Source organism: Ambystoma mexicanum, chromosome 6q (assembly GCF_040938575.1).
Source record: "Ambystoma mexicanum isolate Mex_15411 chromosome 6q, UKY_AmexF1_1, whole genome shotgun sequence".
Classification (NCBI taxonomy): Eukaryota; Metazoa; Chordata; class Amphibia; order Caudata; family Ambystomatidae; genus Ambystoma; species Ambystoma mexicanum.
The window spans coordinates 788,953,665-788,968,706 of NC_090937.1; the positions used below are offsets into that span (position 1 = coordinate 788,953,665).

The following is a 15,042-nucleotide window of genomic DNA, read 5'->3' on the forward strand; positions in this document are numbered from 1 at the left end:
TGATTGCAGACAGTGTGCGGCCTCGAGCAATACGGCTGCTCCCATACAGGTAATACATCGGGCTCCCCAAAGGAGGGATAATAGATTTTCAGAAGATTTAGCCTTCAGTGCCGCGAGGAGACTGAAATTGCAGCAAGAACACCTTCTGCTCACTAATATACTACATAACAATGAGGTTCCCAGGAGCGCCGATAGCTTCACCTGCTCCCCTACGGGCTCCTCCATACAACCTCAGCCAATGGCCTATTCCCCTTACAATGCACATTTAGGGGTTAAGGGGGAGTTGTTCAAAGATAGTGGAGCTACATCAGAAAGCTCGGGCCCCTTAGGCCATCATTTCCTCGAGATCAGCCGGCTGAGTTAGCAGCAGCCAGAGCTGTGAAGGAGTTGGTTGAGCCCAAAGCCATAGCCAATTGGCTATGCTTTAAGGATAACATGTTATGGGATCTAGCAATCTGTTTGAACTTTGGGGAATTTTATTCCTGGGTAGACACTGTTTCGTCAAATATGTTTGTGCCCTTGTCGTCATCTCTACAAAAGTCCTCTCAGGTGAAGTTTACCTGAGAGGAAAAGGCCTCCCAAACGTCCATGCTTGAGAACAGAGTTCATACAGACTCTCAAACCGGGCCGATTGATCTCACTCACAGAGGGACATCTGGGCAAGCCAAGACAACTCTGTTCATTCCTTGTCAAATGACTACAGTATCACAAGAGAGTATACCACCTCTCCTGAAGCCCAGGCGGCTCATGGCTCCCCTTCCATTTAAGGACATTCACCAGAGAAAATCCACCATGCCCGAAATTGCGGATCCCAACATGAGGAGTTTCGTATTGGACCCAAGAAACATCATTCTAATCAATGTGGACAAGCCGAAGCAAGTGGAATCCAGGGAATCACTAAAAAATAAAGTTTTAGCATGGCTTAATAATAAAGTGGGACCCAATTGTATAAGGGCGCAGGACCTCAAAGTTCTTCGGAGACTACAGATCAGCAACTGGTGCAAGACAGATAACACTGACTGTATCATTATTGGTTGTGGGTCTAGTAGTTTGCCCTCTTTTATAAACAGTCTCACCAATGTACAGGACATGTCCGCCTTCACAAAAGTGCGAATAGTGTTAAATTAACCTATCCTCTTTTCTTTACGATGTTGTTATCCTTTTTCCATGGGAATGGCCTAGTGGCCCCCTTGTCAGTACATGTTTTTAGAGCTTAATGTTGTTTGTTCTTGTTATACTCATTATGTAACTTTGTTGTTTTGTCGGCGCCTATAAGCCTTAGGGTACCTTGTGCGCGGTATAAATCAATAAACATAAACAAACTATGAATACAGTTTCAGCTCTCAGTTACTCCCCTACCCTTGCCTAATGTTGGATTAGTAGCAGGATTATGTGATTGGTGATTATGAGACTCTGCCCAACAATGCTGTGGCTCTTCGTCTTTCAGGGTCAACTGGGACAGTCATGGTGGGCCCAATGAGGCTTTCTGGGATGCCACGGTGTGTAGGTGCTTGAATACTCAGCCGAGAACAGTTCGCTGGCAGCTCAGCCTTGGTATTACAGAGCTAGTGAACCTGACGGAGATGGTCAGTCGTTGGACCTACTTGAGCCTTAGTTTGATGTACACTGGGCTTAAGTCCAGGATTCGACATTCTTGCTGAGATGTCCGTTAGCTTTAGTGGAGCTCACTCCCGTTGACAAGGTTCCATCTGCTCCTCCTCTAGAGCCCCCTGAGCGTTTCCCGGCAATGCCCTTGCAGGAGTAGGTTTAAGATCATCAAAGCGAGCTGCTACTCGTGCATAATTCTGGTCTCTGTCACACAGGAGAGTTGACTGATTGTCAGCTCCACATTGATGGCAAAATCTGCATGGTGGTAAAGGTGCAGAAGATTGTGAGGACAATTCTCTGGGATCTTGTGCCCATTGGTATGCCCGATTCTCCTGTTCCCAGGATGGTGGATAGGCACCTCTCCCCCTGTCCCGGGTAGACCCTGGGTTCACCCGGGCTGCCAGCTGGATTTGTAGCTTCCTGACCAGCAACTGTAGCTCTTCAATCTGCCTCTGCTGAGAGGTTGTAGTCTTGGGTGTAGAGATCCGGCTTTGTAATGGATAACTCTACACAACAATATCACCAGTTTCCTCTTCTAGAGACCTAATGGATCTTAGCAGTTCTTCATAGGAGGGGGGTTTATCCAGCTTCTCACGTAGTCTAGCTGAAGTAGCGGTATAGCCGCTTCCTTAGCGCCCCTGAGAAGTGACTTCAATCGACAACGGTTCAATCTGGAAGTCTCTACCCCTCCTCTTTGATGGGCCAGTCGTAAAACTTGTTCAATCATTACCAGATAGTCAGACAGCTTGGCTCCCGACTTCAAGGTGGTGGCATGGAACCTCATCATTAGATCCTCTCCTGGCTCAGTAGTTCCAAAGGCTCCCTCTAAAGCTCCCATCACTTGCTGGGAAGTAGGGTCAGGGAACACATCTCCAAATTACTGTAAGGTCTGCAGTGCAGGCCCCATTAGAGCCTCTACAACTAGCATTCTCTTCTCCTGATCTGACACCTTCCAGTCTTGCAAAATAAGCTTGGTGAGGTCCGCCCATTACTCCTCTCCTTTTGGAACAGGCTTGTCTCCTAAAAATGGACATAGTTGGGTGTATGTTCCATGTTCAGGTATGAAAGATAGTGTAGTTTGCCGGCCAACTATAACAGCCTCTGCCACAGTGGCAGCAATGATTACGGCATCTTTGGTCGATGAAGGATCAGGGCGCAAAGGTATTCCCAGGCCAGGTATCTAAAGTCCAGATAGGGAAAATAATCAAAGGCTCCCAACCTCGAACCTCGGAGGGCAGGGTTTTACCTGTAAGAGAATTACAACCATAACACAGCATATAACATTTGGTGTCTTGACCATGAATGCACCCCACACTTTATACCTTCCGGTGAGGGGGGTGCAAGGGGCCAATCATAGCAAGTACTTCATCAGTATTGATATGTACGCGGACCTCCCCCACTAAGAAACAAACCTCCGGACGGAGTCCTTCTGTGTGTCCCAATGTAACACATAGCGATGCGCATTGTTGCCCACTTGTGTAAGGATAGCCAATATTCTTTGCTGGCTTTTATTTGGTGTACAGGAGATCCTTTTGGGGCTGGTGTACTTACCCCAGATCTCAGCAGTGCCTTCAAAATGTAGGGTGTGTCTACCGTTGGACTAATTATGTGTAAGAACCACCTGTGGGAGTATATAATTGGTCAGCAACCTGTAGCTAAACAAAGGGGAGACCCCACACGTTACTGCATAATGCACGTACAACTCCCCCTGGGGAATGAGTATAAAACATTTACCAACCCGAGCACTCGGAAAGGGTACGTTCTGCATATGTGTCCTTGTTAAAAGTACATGAGCTGTGCTCCAGAGGTTTAATAAGCAAGACTGGGCGATTACTGATCTCCTGAAGGAGGTGCACTGTCGTAGTACCTGTGAAAGAAAGAAGTACCAGACCGCCCTGTGATCTAGACGCGCTATGTTGTAATCATTTTGTGCCAAACACATAATGAAATAATGGCAACACATAATGAATGGCCACCACCCTGTGCCAGGGCAAACTTTATAGTGGTAAAAAAAGTAATTATAATTAAATTCATATGTTAGCATCCTTTTTACACTACACCAGAGTAGGTGTGTAATACATATCATACATCTAGCTCATTACCAACCAGACAATGTGAGAAACTCCTGTCCATCGAGTGGAGCTCTACTGCTCACCAGATTGGTTAATTAATATATTTATTTATTTGGATTTGTAAAGCGCACTAACAGCCCAAGGGCATCGAGGCGCTGTTGCAAGATCCTTTTCATGTGGATAACCCATTTAACATTGCATTCAAAGCCAATAAATATACACAAATATTTAGCACCTTTGTTGTAATAGATAATCCACAATGGTTTCGCAAAGACGTCTCATTTCATAACAATTAATTGTAATTGTAATATATTAAACTGTTCCGACTTAAAGCAGTAAAAATGTGAAACCATAACCTTTTTGTCTCTGGTAGCAGCAGTCTACTACATCAGTAAAAGAATTGAACAAACAATCATTTTTGATGTTCAATTTTAATGATTCAAACGCGGGAATCATTAAACCGGGCCTTTCCACCACCTAAGCAGCCTGAATAAAACTTGGGCTGCTTTCAGACGCAGCAAAGAAACGTCACCCTATGACTCACAGACCATAAAGCCCCATATAATGCACAGCTTCACTCTGCACTCACAGCCGTGTGTACGCATCACCAAGATAACATTCTTTACAAGGTCAGGTAGGAGCAAAACCTTATGAATTGCCTAATATACGTCAAGGACAGCATAGCCACTGGGAGTGTTCAGTTTTCATTCCTCTTCCCATACATTTAGCAAGTGTTCCATCCTTTGCACTATAAGCCTATCGCCAACGCTCCGCCGCACCAGATTGGTATCCCTACAAAATATCCCCACCAAAAATATCGCCGTACATATGGCCGTTTGTCTCGCCATAGGCGATATTTTTGCGGGGGATATTTTTTGGGAGATGGGGTTGCGGGGGTGTCCCTTGCACATTTTAAAATAATGCGGGGGTGTCCCCCACAGGGTCCATGTGTCAATATCGCCGCAAAAATATGGCGACATTTTTGTATTGCGATATTTTTGCAGGGATATTATCACATAGAACCACCAGATTGCCAGCAGGTGCTTACAATTTCTTTTTGATTGTGTCTGCCGTGTTTCTGTTTTGTACGTTTTTCTTTCCCCCTTCGTTATAGGCTTCCAGCTCCTCTGCCTCCACCTCCCTCCCTCCCTCCCTGCATCCCATTGGCCCTCTCTCTCACACGTGTCCACTCCCTGATTACAAGCCACCCTCTACTCTGGATTGGCCCATGCAACCCATTTAGAACAACCTCCCAGGGCAGCCCTGTGCCCGCAGCCCCTTTCGGCAAAGGGCTCCAAGGCAAAGAGCAGTTCATGAAGAGGCACTTCCAGATCGTGTCTGCAGGTGTCACCAGGCAAGCAGCTGCCACCCTGCAGTGACTAATAAGGTACATGGGGTGCGGCCGGGGGCGGGTGACAGCAATCACTGCACCCCATGAAATGTATCCACCTCTCTACTTATATATTTATTTATCTTTTCATCTTTCATATCTTATAGCTTATTCCCATGTTAGCCCACAGTGTTATGGTCGCCGTTACTCGCATTTAAACCATTATGTCAGCTAGCCAGACTATAGCCACACCTCAAATTCTATGACATATTCTTACCCCCAGGCACTTAGCCTTATTCCCCTATCAGCCAGAGCCGGCTTTCTTGTCACATCTATAAGGTTGGCCATCTTGTAACCAGTACCATCTGGATAGAATTGTGAAGTTTAGCGTTTACCACATCTAGATGGAATTGTGAAGTTTAGCATGTACCACATCTAGATGTAATTGTGAAGTTTAGCATGTATCACATCTAGATGAAATTGTGAAGTTTAGCATGTACCACATCTATATGGATTTATGAAGCTTAGCATGTACCAATCTAGATGGAATTGTGAAGTTTAGCATGGAACACATCTAGATGGAATTGTGAAGTTTAGCATGTACCACATCTAGATCGAAATGTGAAGTTTAACATGTACCACATCTAGATGGAATTGTGAAGTTTAGCATGTACCACATCTAGATGGATTTATGAAGCTTAGCATGTACCAATCTAGATGGAATTGTGAAGTTTAGCATGGACCACATCTAGATGGAATTGTGAAGTTTAGCATGTACCACATCTAGATGGAAATGTGAAGTTTAGCATGTACCACATCTAGATGGAATTGTGAAGTTTCCACACCTAGATAGTGATACCATCAAACAACCTTACAAAAACATCTCACCCTCTGCATACACATCTAAAACTCTAACTAAACACAACCATACCTCTAGCCAACCTCACACACTTCACTACACTGCAACAACAAAACATTCCACACATAGCCTTGTACAACAGCCCATGATGGCTCCCAACCAAAAAGACCACCTAAGCTCAGCAAACGGTGTAAACCAAACTGAGGCTGGCAACAGCACATCACAGCTCTCTGGCCTCTCTCCCGCTCAGTCCTACTAACCTTCCTACTCTCTTCCCTTTCAGATCTACCAGAGATCCAGTGGACCACTCCAGTGGTGATAGTGCACGGTATAAATACTCTTTAACATTAACATTGTCTACCATTTTGTGAAACCAAGGCCTTTGTAGAAAAAACTCCCACTATCCAGGAACTTCAAATCTAGGCATTCTTTCTCACTGTCTATCATTTTGTGAAACCTAGGCCTTTTCTCCCACTATCTACGAATCTCGGATATAGGTGTGTTTTTCTCATCGTCTACCATTTTGAGAACCAGAAGGAAACAAGTAGGAAGTATAGACCCAGCAAGAAACAAGAATCCCAGGGAGGAACCCATGACCCCTAACTTAATCTGGCCATACCAGATGGAGGTGGGGGGGCACCCCGACCACCAATGTCCACATACTGTTAGCCCACAGAGGAAACTTAAGCAAGGACCCCATACGGGATAGGTCGGGAGGGACCAGAATCCTCTAACCCAAACATCGCTAACCTCAGGGCAAGGGAACACACCTGCATCAGCCAATTACACATACCACTAGGGTAATACAGGAAAACTGCCACTCCTCGACATACCAATTCCAATAACACATCATTGATACTACCCAACAATTCCTTAGCAGGGAACAAGTTATGGTTGTGTTGGAAAACATAACTTGCACATTTCATGGTTTTAACAACCCCTCAACGGCACCCACAACCACTGTCTACTTTTAAGGTTGTTTTAATATTAGTTTATTATATCCCCTTACAAGAGAATGATAATTCCCCTAGCAAAGATTATTTTGTGATATTGATTTTTATGTTGTAACCATGATGTCCTCTTCCTGCAGTGCCTATATGGAATGCCTAGGGGCAATTTCCCAGGCCATGGCTTTTGGCGATAGCCCTGGCACAATGACTGTAGCTCCACTGCCTGCCAGGAAGTGTGTTCTCACACCAAGTACTTGACCACCAATCATACCTGCAGTGCCCAGTGGGCACAGTACCCAATGCATGTCTCTCTACCTTGCCTTGGTCACAGTGACTGTTATCAAGGATGTAAAGGCCCTAAAAGAACACATGTTTCTATTGGTTGCCTTTAAGTAAATGGAAATGGGACAAGGATGCAATCAACTAGTGAGTTGAATAAAGATGGAACTGCCCGGGGTATTTTTGTAGGCTCAGATAGATGACAAAAAGTTACATGTCCCTACTATAATATGTGGGTGCTCCGATAGGGGAGCAAAGAATTGTTTCTGAAGACACAAATGGCACACCGTATGAAAACAAAAAGGCGCCACTGGCCAAACTTCCACCAGAAAAGGTCTTGTCATGCACAAACAGGTACACAAGGAGGGGTTAGGACGATACAGTATTTTTTGGCGACCAAATATATTTCAAGTTAATACCAGCTTTTACCTCAGGACTAAAGTTCTCCAGGAGAGCTTTGTCCTCAGATGATTTGTCATTCAGCATAGTCAGGGATGAAGGTGCAGAGAGGGAGGAGGAAGACCTGCTGCTGGAACTTCTCTCATCTGTCCTCGACTCTTCTACATGGTTGCCTTTTCTTAAAATATTCCTTTGAAGAGGTGTCGGTTTAAAGCTTTCATCGGAAAGGACAAGACCTTCATCTGAAAAAAAGTATTTTGTATTTAGATATCTTGCATGAAGTTTGGCTTCCATTGGTAAATAGTGATGGCAGCTATCAAACAGTGATGTCTCTTCAAAAAGATATGCATAGGAGTGATTCACAGAACATCTTTTAGTACCTAATTTGGAAATATAGGTCTAAATGTTTAGCCAGAAATCCCTTATGACTTCAGAAATCATCCTCATTACTGAACACATTTCCTATGTTCTCGAGAATTAGATGGTACAACGTAACAAAATGTGACTCACTGCATTAACTACTGTACTCTTAATCTATAGAACCCTTTCCTCCATTCTCATGAGACATCCCGAAGGAACATGGACAACATCACAGCCTGTGGAAAAGCAACAGAATAAAGAGTTTTCCAGCACTTCACTAGAGCAGATGATCACAAACTGTTTGGGTCCTGCCCTTCCCGACCCCACCAACTGTCAGACCCTTTATAGAGTGAGACTTCACAAGATTTCAAGCAGGAAAGGCAGGAGGAGGAATGAAGGAAAGGGGACTATAGACTAAGAGTACAGTAGTGACTACAGTGAATAATTCCTATGTCCCATCCCCTTTTCTAGATACTCATTCCTATGCATCTCTCAATAGCGAAGGGAGGTTAGAAAGCTACGGATCTGCCAATAAGAGATTTCACAACATAGTATGTCTTAAAGCACTATTTGCCCTTGAACTACAGTAGAGTGCATAGTGTTTGCATATGGAGTGAGGCGTCGGCCAGGCGGCCACCTTGCAAATTGAATCTAAGGAAAAATGCCTCTGCTAAACGATGGAGGGGTATTTAGCCACCAGAACTTTTAAGCCACCATGATTATGGTAATCAACCAACAGGCTTTAGAAAGCTTAAAAGCCATTGAACCAGGAAAGGCACCACCAAAAGGCACAAAAAAGGTTTCAATTTTTTTGTTGCCAACCGTTATTGTGCATGAGCCTTTTAAGCACATCAAACAGGGTACAGGTAAATATGCTTTCAACAATTAATAAATTCATAAAACCCCATTACAAATGATTGAATAATAACAGTCCAAATTTGCTTCCGTCGCATACACTTATTACAGTTGAGAAAAATCACTAAACCACAGTACGATTAACCAAATATATCTCTAGGCGAAAACACTCAAGAATCACTTTTTATCACTTTTTATCACATTACTTAATAGTGCTTGCAAATACAAATTTTAGGGATTACTCATGTTCCTGCAATTTACGTCCCACACTGATGCAATGCATTTGTTCTCTTCAGCCATGCCCTGCGGATGTACTTAGAAACAAAATAGACCACGTTCAAGTCTGCAGTCATTTTACAGAACGGCAATGCATCCCTGATTGTGGCGATATGAAATAACTGGAACAAAGGTTTCAGATACCTAATTCTGAGCTCCTTCAAATTTTTGCAAAGTAACAAGAAATGGGCAATGGTTTCTACACCATCGCCACACAGTGGGGCAAACAGAGCTCCCTATCTCACCCCACTTGATTGATTATTCTCTCACTGGTAAACAACCTAAGCGCCTCCTCATAAACGGAGCACAAGCATATGCTGGATCGATTACATTCAGATAATTTTCAAATCTGTGCATCTGCTTTAAATGTAAATAGCTAGGCCCAAAGGCTAGGGCTACTAAAGTTGTCATTACCTGAGTCAGATTATATCTTTGGAAGGCAACCTTCAACCTATTCTTCATATTTCCCTCCATGGTTCATGGATTATACCAATAGGCGGACAGACCCATTAAAGCAAGCCACTTTTTTACATGATCTAGCCAGTGAATACTGTGTCAGCCCCCCAGCGACATTACATGTTCTAGGACCTCATGATATTTCTCCAGCACCTGGCTGCCCCAATCCCAATAGCATAGCGGTTGAATCTTCTTCACCAATCGGGGGAGATCACACTCCATATGGGTTGGGATGGTTGGGGTGCTTTGCGGAAGCAGCAGAATAGCTTTCAAAAATGTATTTCCAGAGACTATTAGGGATGCTGCATCAGTGTGACCCCAAATCTCAGCCCTGTACGTCACTGTCGCCTTAGCCTGTGCCTGACACAGCTTACGAACCAGTCCTATTGCACCCCTACCATGTCTTGAGTGGTAAGCCTTTAATGTCCCCCTGTTTTTCTGTAATATTATATTAGCCTTGCGGATCTGATTGCCCCATCGGTCCCCGCTTGTAAAACGTATTCCCAAGTAGTCATACCAGTCCACCTGCTCAAGGATTTGACCACCCACCTCTAGGTTCAGGGGTTTAATCCCAGCCCTTTTTGTAGAGAAAACCATGGTCTTAGTTTTTATGGTATTAACATCCAGCTTTCAATTTTACTCTTTGGGTAATTTTGAGAATAGCGTGAATCTGACCACATCCAAGTAGTGCAGCATCCTATCTGACTCTGATGCAGAGTTCTGGAAGAACACAAACATGGACATTTCTTGGTTGAGGTGAAAACCTGTCACTATCCTAGGTAGGAAACAAGGATGAGTCCTGAGAGCAACCATTTCCCCGTAAAAGACTTGAAGGGCTCCTCACAGCAGGGGGCCGGTAGATCACAAATTCAATGTGCCAAGGTGACGGCGAGCAGGAGGACTGTCTTGAGTGTGACCTATCATAAGTCCGAAGAGGCCATCGGCTCAAAAGGCCTCCACATTAATACTAAGAGAATCGAATTTAGGATCTGTGGAATGAGGTTTCCTTCAAGACAGGAACAGCCTCATGGGTCTATTGAAGGGCCTCTTTACATGCAGGTATGCAAGAGAAACAGTCTCTAATGTAATTAAGTAAGCAATGATAGATGCAAGGTGTAATGAATGAAACCATGTAATTGATTCTTCATTCCAGTGGATTGGAATTATCCTCTCAGAGCATAATCGACATGTACCTGCAGCTGACTCCAAAAGGTCATGTGCATTATTCCTCGTCCTCCTAAGGCAGACCATAAATTGCGCCTTCCTGTCAACACTCAATTCTGTGGCAAAGTCCACCATTTCTCACAAGTACTTGTTAATGCAAGCTGCAGGAATGGCATCAGAGTTTGCCCAAAATAAGGTTAGTACACTATTGCTGTACGTGTTCCTTCACATTAGGCCTCATTAAGAGGTAGGCAGCCGACGAATGAACGGTGCCGGTAAGGGACCCGCACCGTTCATTGCGGCCCACCCTATTATGAGGTCTGCAGCGGGTCGCGCTCTGGAACGCCTGGTCAGACCAGGCATCCTTAGCGGGACCCACTAGCAGACCAGGATGCGAACAACAGGCCCGTCATTAACGGGCCCGTTGTTAGCATCCTCCCCATTTCTATTGAGCCCTTAGGGGGCTCAAATGGGAATGGCGATGTACCGGGTCTGGATCCCGAGAATGGGAATTACCGGAACCGGCAAAGTCGGCATGGCCCGGCAATTCCCTATTTCTGGAACCCGGTATGGGGGTAGCCATGCCGCTAAAAGCGGTATGGCTACCTCCATACTCGTAATGAGGCCCATTGTGTCCTAGGCTCTCTCCCCTCTTCCTGAGGGAGAAAGTGTTCTCCTTGTTCTAAGGAAGAAGATAGGGCTGTTGATTGAACCAGCTGATTGAAAACCACACAATATTTTGGCTGACACCTGCTGGTGCCTAACATCTGTCTTTTCTTGGTTGGAGAAATATTATGGGCTTTTCCAAAACTTTACTTCAGTCCTGTATTATGTCTGGTTGGAGGGGAATACCACTCCTATTAAATTGCGAGGTAAAACTCCTGTCTCTACTGAAGGAGTGTCTGGCCATGCCAGTCCTAAAAACTTCATGACATCAGTAATTCACTCATGGAAAGGTTTAACAGAGTCCAGTGTTTCGTCTATGCCTCCTCTTCCGAGTTCTAGAGGGGGAAGCTAGGAGGATCACTGTTGTCACTGTATGGGAGGATAGGTCCAGGAGACCCCCCTCCCCTGCATGCCCCACCTTGTGAGGTTTGTGGCTCGTCAGGGGCCCCCCTGTCACCAGGGCCCAGGTGACAGGGTGACTACTGATCGACACACAGGACTGATCATGCTGTATCATGGACACCATTTTGGAAAGCATCAGGACTCCATTTTAGATACTGACAACCTGAAACCCAACGAGACAGCCTGCCTGCGAATGCTGCAGCTTGGCCCCCACTCACAGAGAGCCATGCCCTTCCCCTGGCGCCTCTGCTCCATGGCAGATCCGCTGAAGGCCCCTTCTCACGAGCAACCAGACACAAACAAGTATCAGAACAAACACTGTATCATTTACCTTCCGCAGTACATCACTGCCCCCGAAGTGACCTGACTCACGGTTCAAGCCTGGAAAATAACAGAAAACCATCCTAACAGAACAGGCCTCGACCCTGCATCTAACCCGTAACATGTAAAATATATGATGTCAATACCCCCTTTGTATGAACCCTTGTCGATGTCCAACCACACACCAATGCCTGAAGGTTTACAAAGGTTTCTAAATCAAATATAAACACCCATGTTTCAGAAAGAAATAATTCATAGGTTTTGGTAAAACAAGCATGGTCTCAGCTCATATACGGTACCATGTGTAATGAAAAGAAATTGATACTGACCGCCTAGGGTTAACTAACGAATGCTGCTAAGTACAAAGGAAGGCAAACAGAGCATTACTGCAAGCATGTGTGTATGTGTGTATTTGCATAGAGGGACACGTTTAAATGTACAAGCCAGAATGAAAATGTATTATCGTCTCTGAATGTATTGCTTCCAAGCTTCTGAGTACACCATCAAACCTAATGCTACCTCATGTGTTATTCAGTTATTACTGTGTGACATTGCTAAAATATAGTCGTCCAATGTTTAATGATGTATGTAACACTGCCAAATTATTGTAGACAAATATAAAATAATATACAAATGTATAGACGGTAGAAATGTGTGATCGTTTTAATATTACCAACTTTATTAATCATTTCCTTGTTTTACATAGTGTGCAGCCTAAGCACAGAGAATTGACCACACACACACACACACACACACACACACACACACACACACACACACACACACACACACACACACACACACGGGCATCTCCCCTCCTCTCCCACCAAGGCAAGCCACGACAAGCTGGTGTGCGAGCAGCACAGCCTCACCTCCCCCCATTCCGCTGGGCCCGCTTTAAGTATTCGCCTCCCCCCATGTCCCAGACCACCATGGTCGGGCAAATTAATTATGTATAACCCGGTCCTAAAACCCCACTGCCCCAAGGGGCCAGAGGTACACCCTCGCTGATCCAGTGGCCCTCTGGTTCACCCTAAGTTAATGGGCCTTGGGAAACAGTTATTCAACCCTGTACTAACACATCATAAAGTAATTCTTTACATCTAACGAGACCAAAATGACAGTGCAGCTCACCCCATGCCCTCAGACCAGACTCCCAGGTTTATGACACCCAGTCAACAGGTCAGAAGTAACAGTGTCTTGCTGTATTGGTAAAGCCTCACATTATATGTATTCCTCCTGTGTCTCATTAACCTTTAGAGTAACCTATTGCAGGATTTACAGGGCAACCGGAATTATCTAAATGAATGAATGTTGTATGTGTGGCTACAAGGGCAGAAGGTCAGGGCACCCATCCATCAACAACACTGACCGCGCCTGGCCTGGCAGCCCCACCCCGATGAGCCCAGCTGACCTATCCGCCCCACATTGGCACCACGTTGATGTCCACCAACCACGGAGCGGCTCGTCACAACTGCACCTATAGTTAGTCGACGCCACCCAATCCCCAAGATTATGTGCCCCCTATAGTGTGTAGGTTTCTATGATGAAACTTTGTAATAAATAAGACTGTCTATGCTATTGTCAGACAGAGCGCTCTCGGGGCTTGCAGAGTCCTTTGCATGGCCTATTTGGTTAGATAAATAACCTTTTACTTTTACCCGCACTTGGTCCTAGCCTCATTCTCTTTTGGGTGTGCCTTTTATTGCCTCTCATTGCGGGGAGGGTAATGCCTTTTGGGGACGCTTGCCTTCATCACCTATGGGCATCCCTGAAATCACAGCATGGTCAGATGGTCCCAGTTGCTTGTCTCCTTTGTTGTCAGGTCTGTTGTGTCCACAGTGGTACCTTCTGTGGAGGCCACCGAATTTGGTAGGACTTCCAAGATGAAATCCTTGAAAAATATGTACAGACTCATCATAAAATGGTGGATACGGCTCATGAGTGTGCTCAAACCCAACACCCTTGACAAAAGTTCACAGGTCCTGGTGTCCATGAGAAGGGGGCACAGAAAGGGGAGCACGAATATGGCTCAAGAACTGACCGGATATGTACGGTGTAAAAGCATTATTGTTAGTTGGCTGAGTTGTGTTCTGCGCAGTCATCTCTTGAGGCTGCCATTGGCTGGTTGCGAAGAAGGATGCAAACTCGTCATTTTCTCTGTGAACGGTACTCACCCCTGAGTCGCCGAGACATTTTTAGGGCAGTCCTTCCTACGCAGCTCTGTCATCCTAGCAACTTGTACATGCATGCTTGTAGTGACTGTTAGCATATCATGTGACACCGTTTGGGGATTCCTAGTCTTCCATTTTTTTCTCCATGGTCTTCAGTACGATTAATTGTGGGGTAGATCCAGAGGGGCATTGAATTTGCTCAGTAGTTTGTGTCCTGGGAATTGTGTCCAGGCAAGGGACCCCTTAGTTTAGTTGTGTTTTTTATGTTTCTTTTACAGAGGGCTGTCATCCCTTCTGGGCCCTCTGTGATCTCCACAGTCAGGGAGTTGTCCCCTCCTAGGTCAGTGGCTTTGAGATGTATTGGTGTCGGGTAACATGGAAGTCCTGTGCTGGACCTCAGACCACAGTCCAATACTTCCACTTACACAGGTGGAAAGAATTAATAGTCGTCTCTCACACAAGGTGAAGGCTCTGTCGGGTGTCCCCCTTGTAGGGTGTCCAAGAGAAAAGAAGTTGGCTTACCTTGGTCTCAGACATGTTGAAATTAAAGCTCTCCTCTGAAGGAGTGGTCCACCATACTTTTCTCCGTAGGAAAATACAGCCAGTGAACGAGGCACATGGGCATCACAAGTGCCCTTCCTGTGAGACCCCCCCCAGGCAATGTAGACAACAGTTGTGTGGGTCGGCATAATGTTCAAACTCATGAGATGAGGGGTACAAAAGAGGTGCAGCTGCAAGTCTGTTTCTGTCTGATGCAAAGAAAGGGACTGGCAGTTGGGAGGGGCACATGGGCGAGGAACTAAGAGGGGTGTAATCATGTGCACATTTCTTCTAGGGCAGTGCTGAAAAATTCTATATTCAGCTGCTTTGC

At 45.3% G+C, this 15,042-nt stretch overlaps 1 protein-coding gene across 2 annotated transcripts in view; it reads right to left on the bottom strand.

Moving 5' to 3' along the window:
- Window positions 1-15,042, bottom strand: part of MAP9 (microtubule associated protein 9) — a 470,608-nt gene that overhangs the window by 301,229 nt on the left and 154,337 nt on the right. For both annotated transcript variants that reach the window (XM_069631321.1, XM_069631320.1), the window contains exon 5: window positions 7,528-7,739. In XM_069631321.1, coding sequence (XP_069487422.1) covers window positions 7,528-7,739 — 212 coding nt within the window. The remainder of the gene's footprint in view (window positions 1-7,527; window positions 7,740-15,042) is intronic.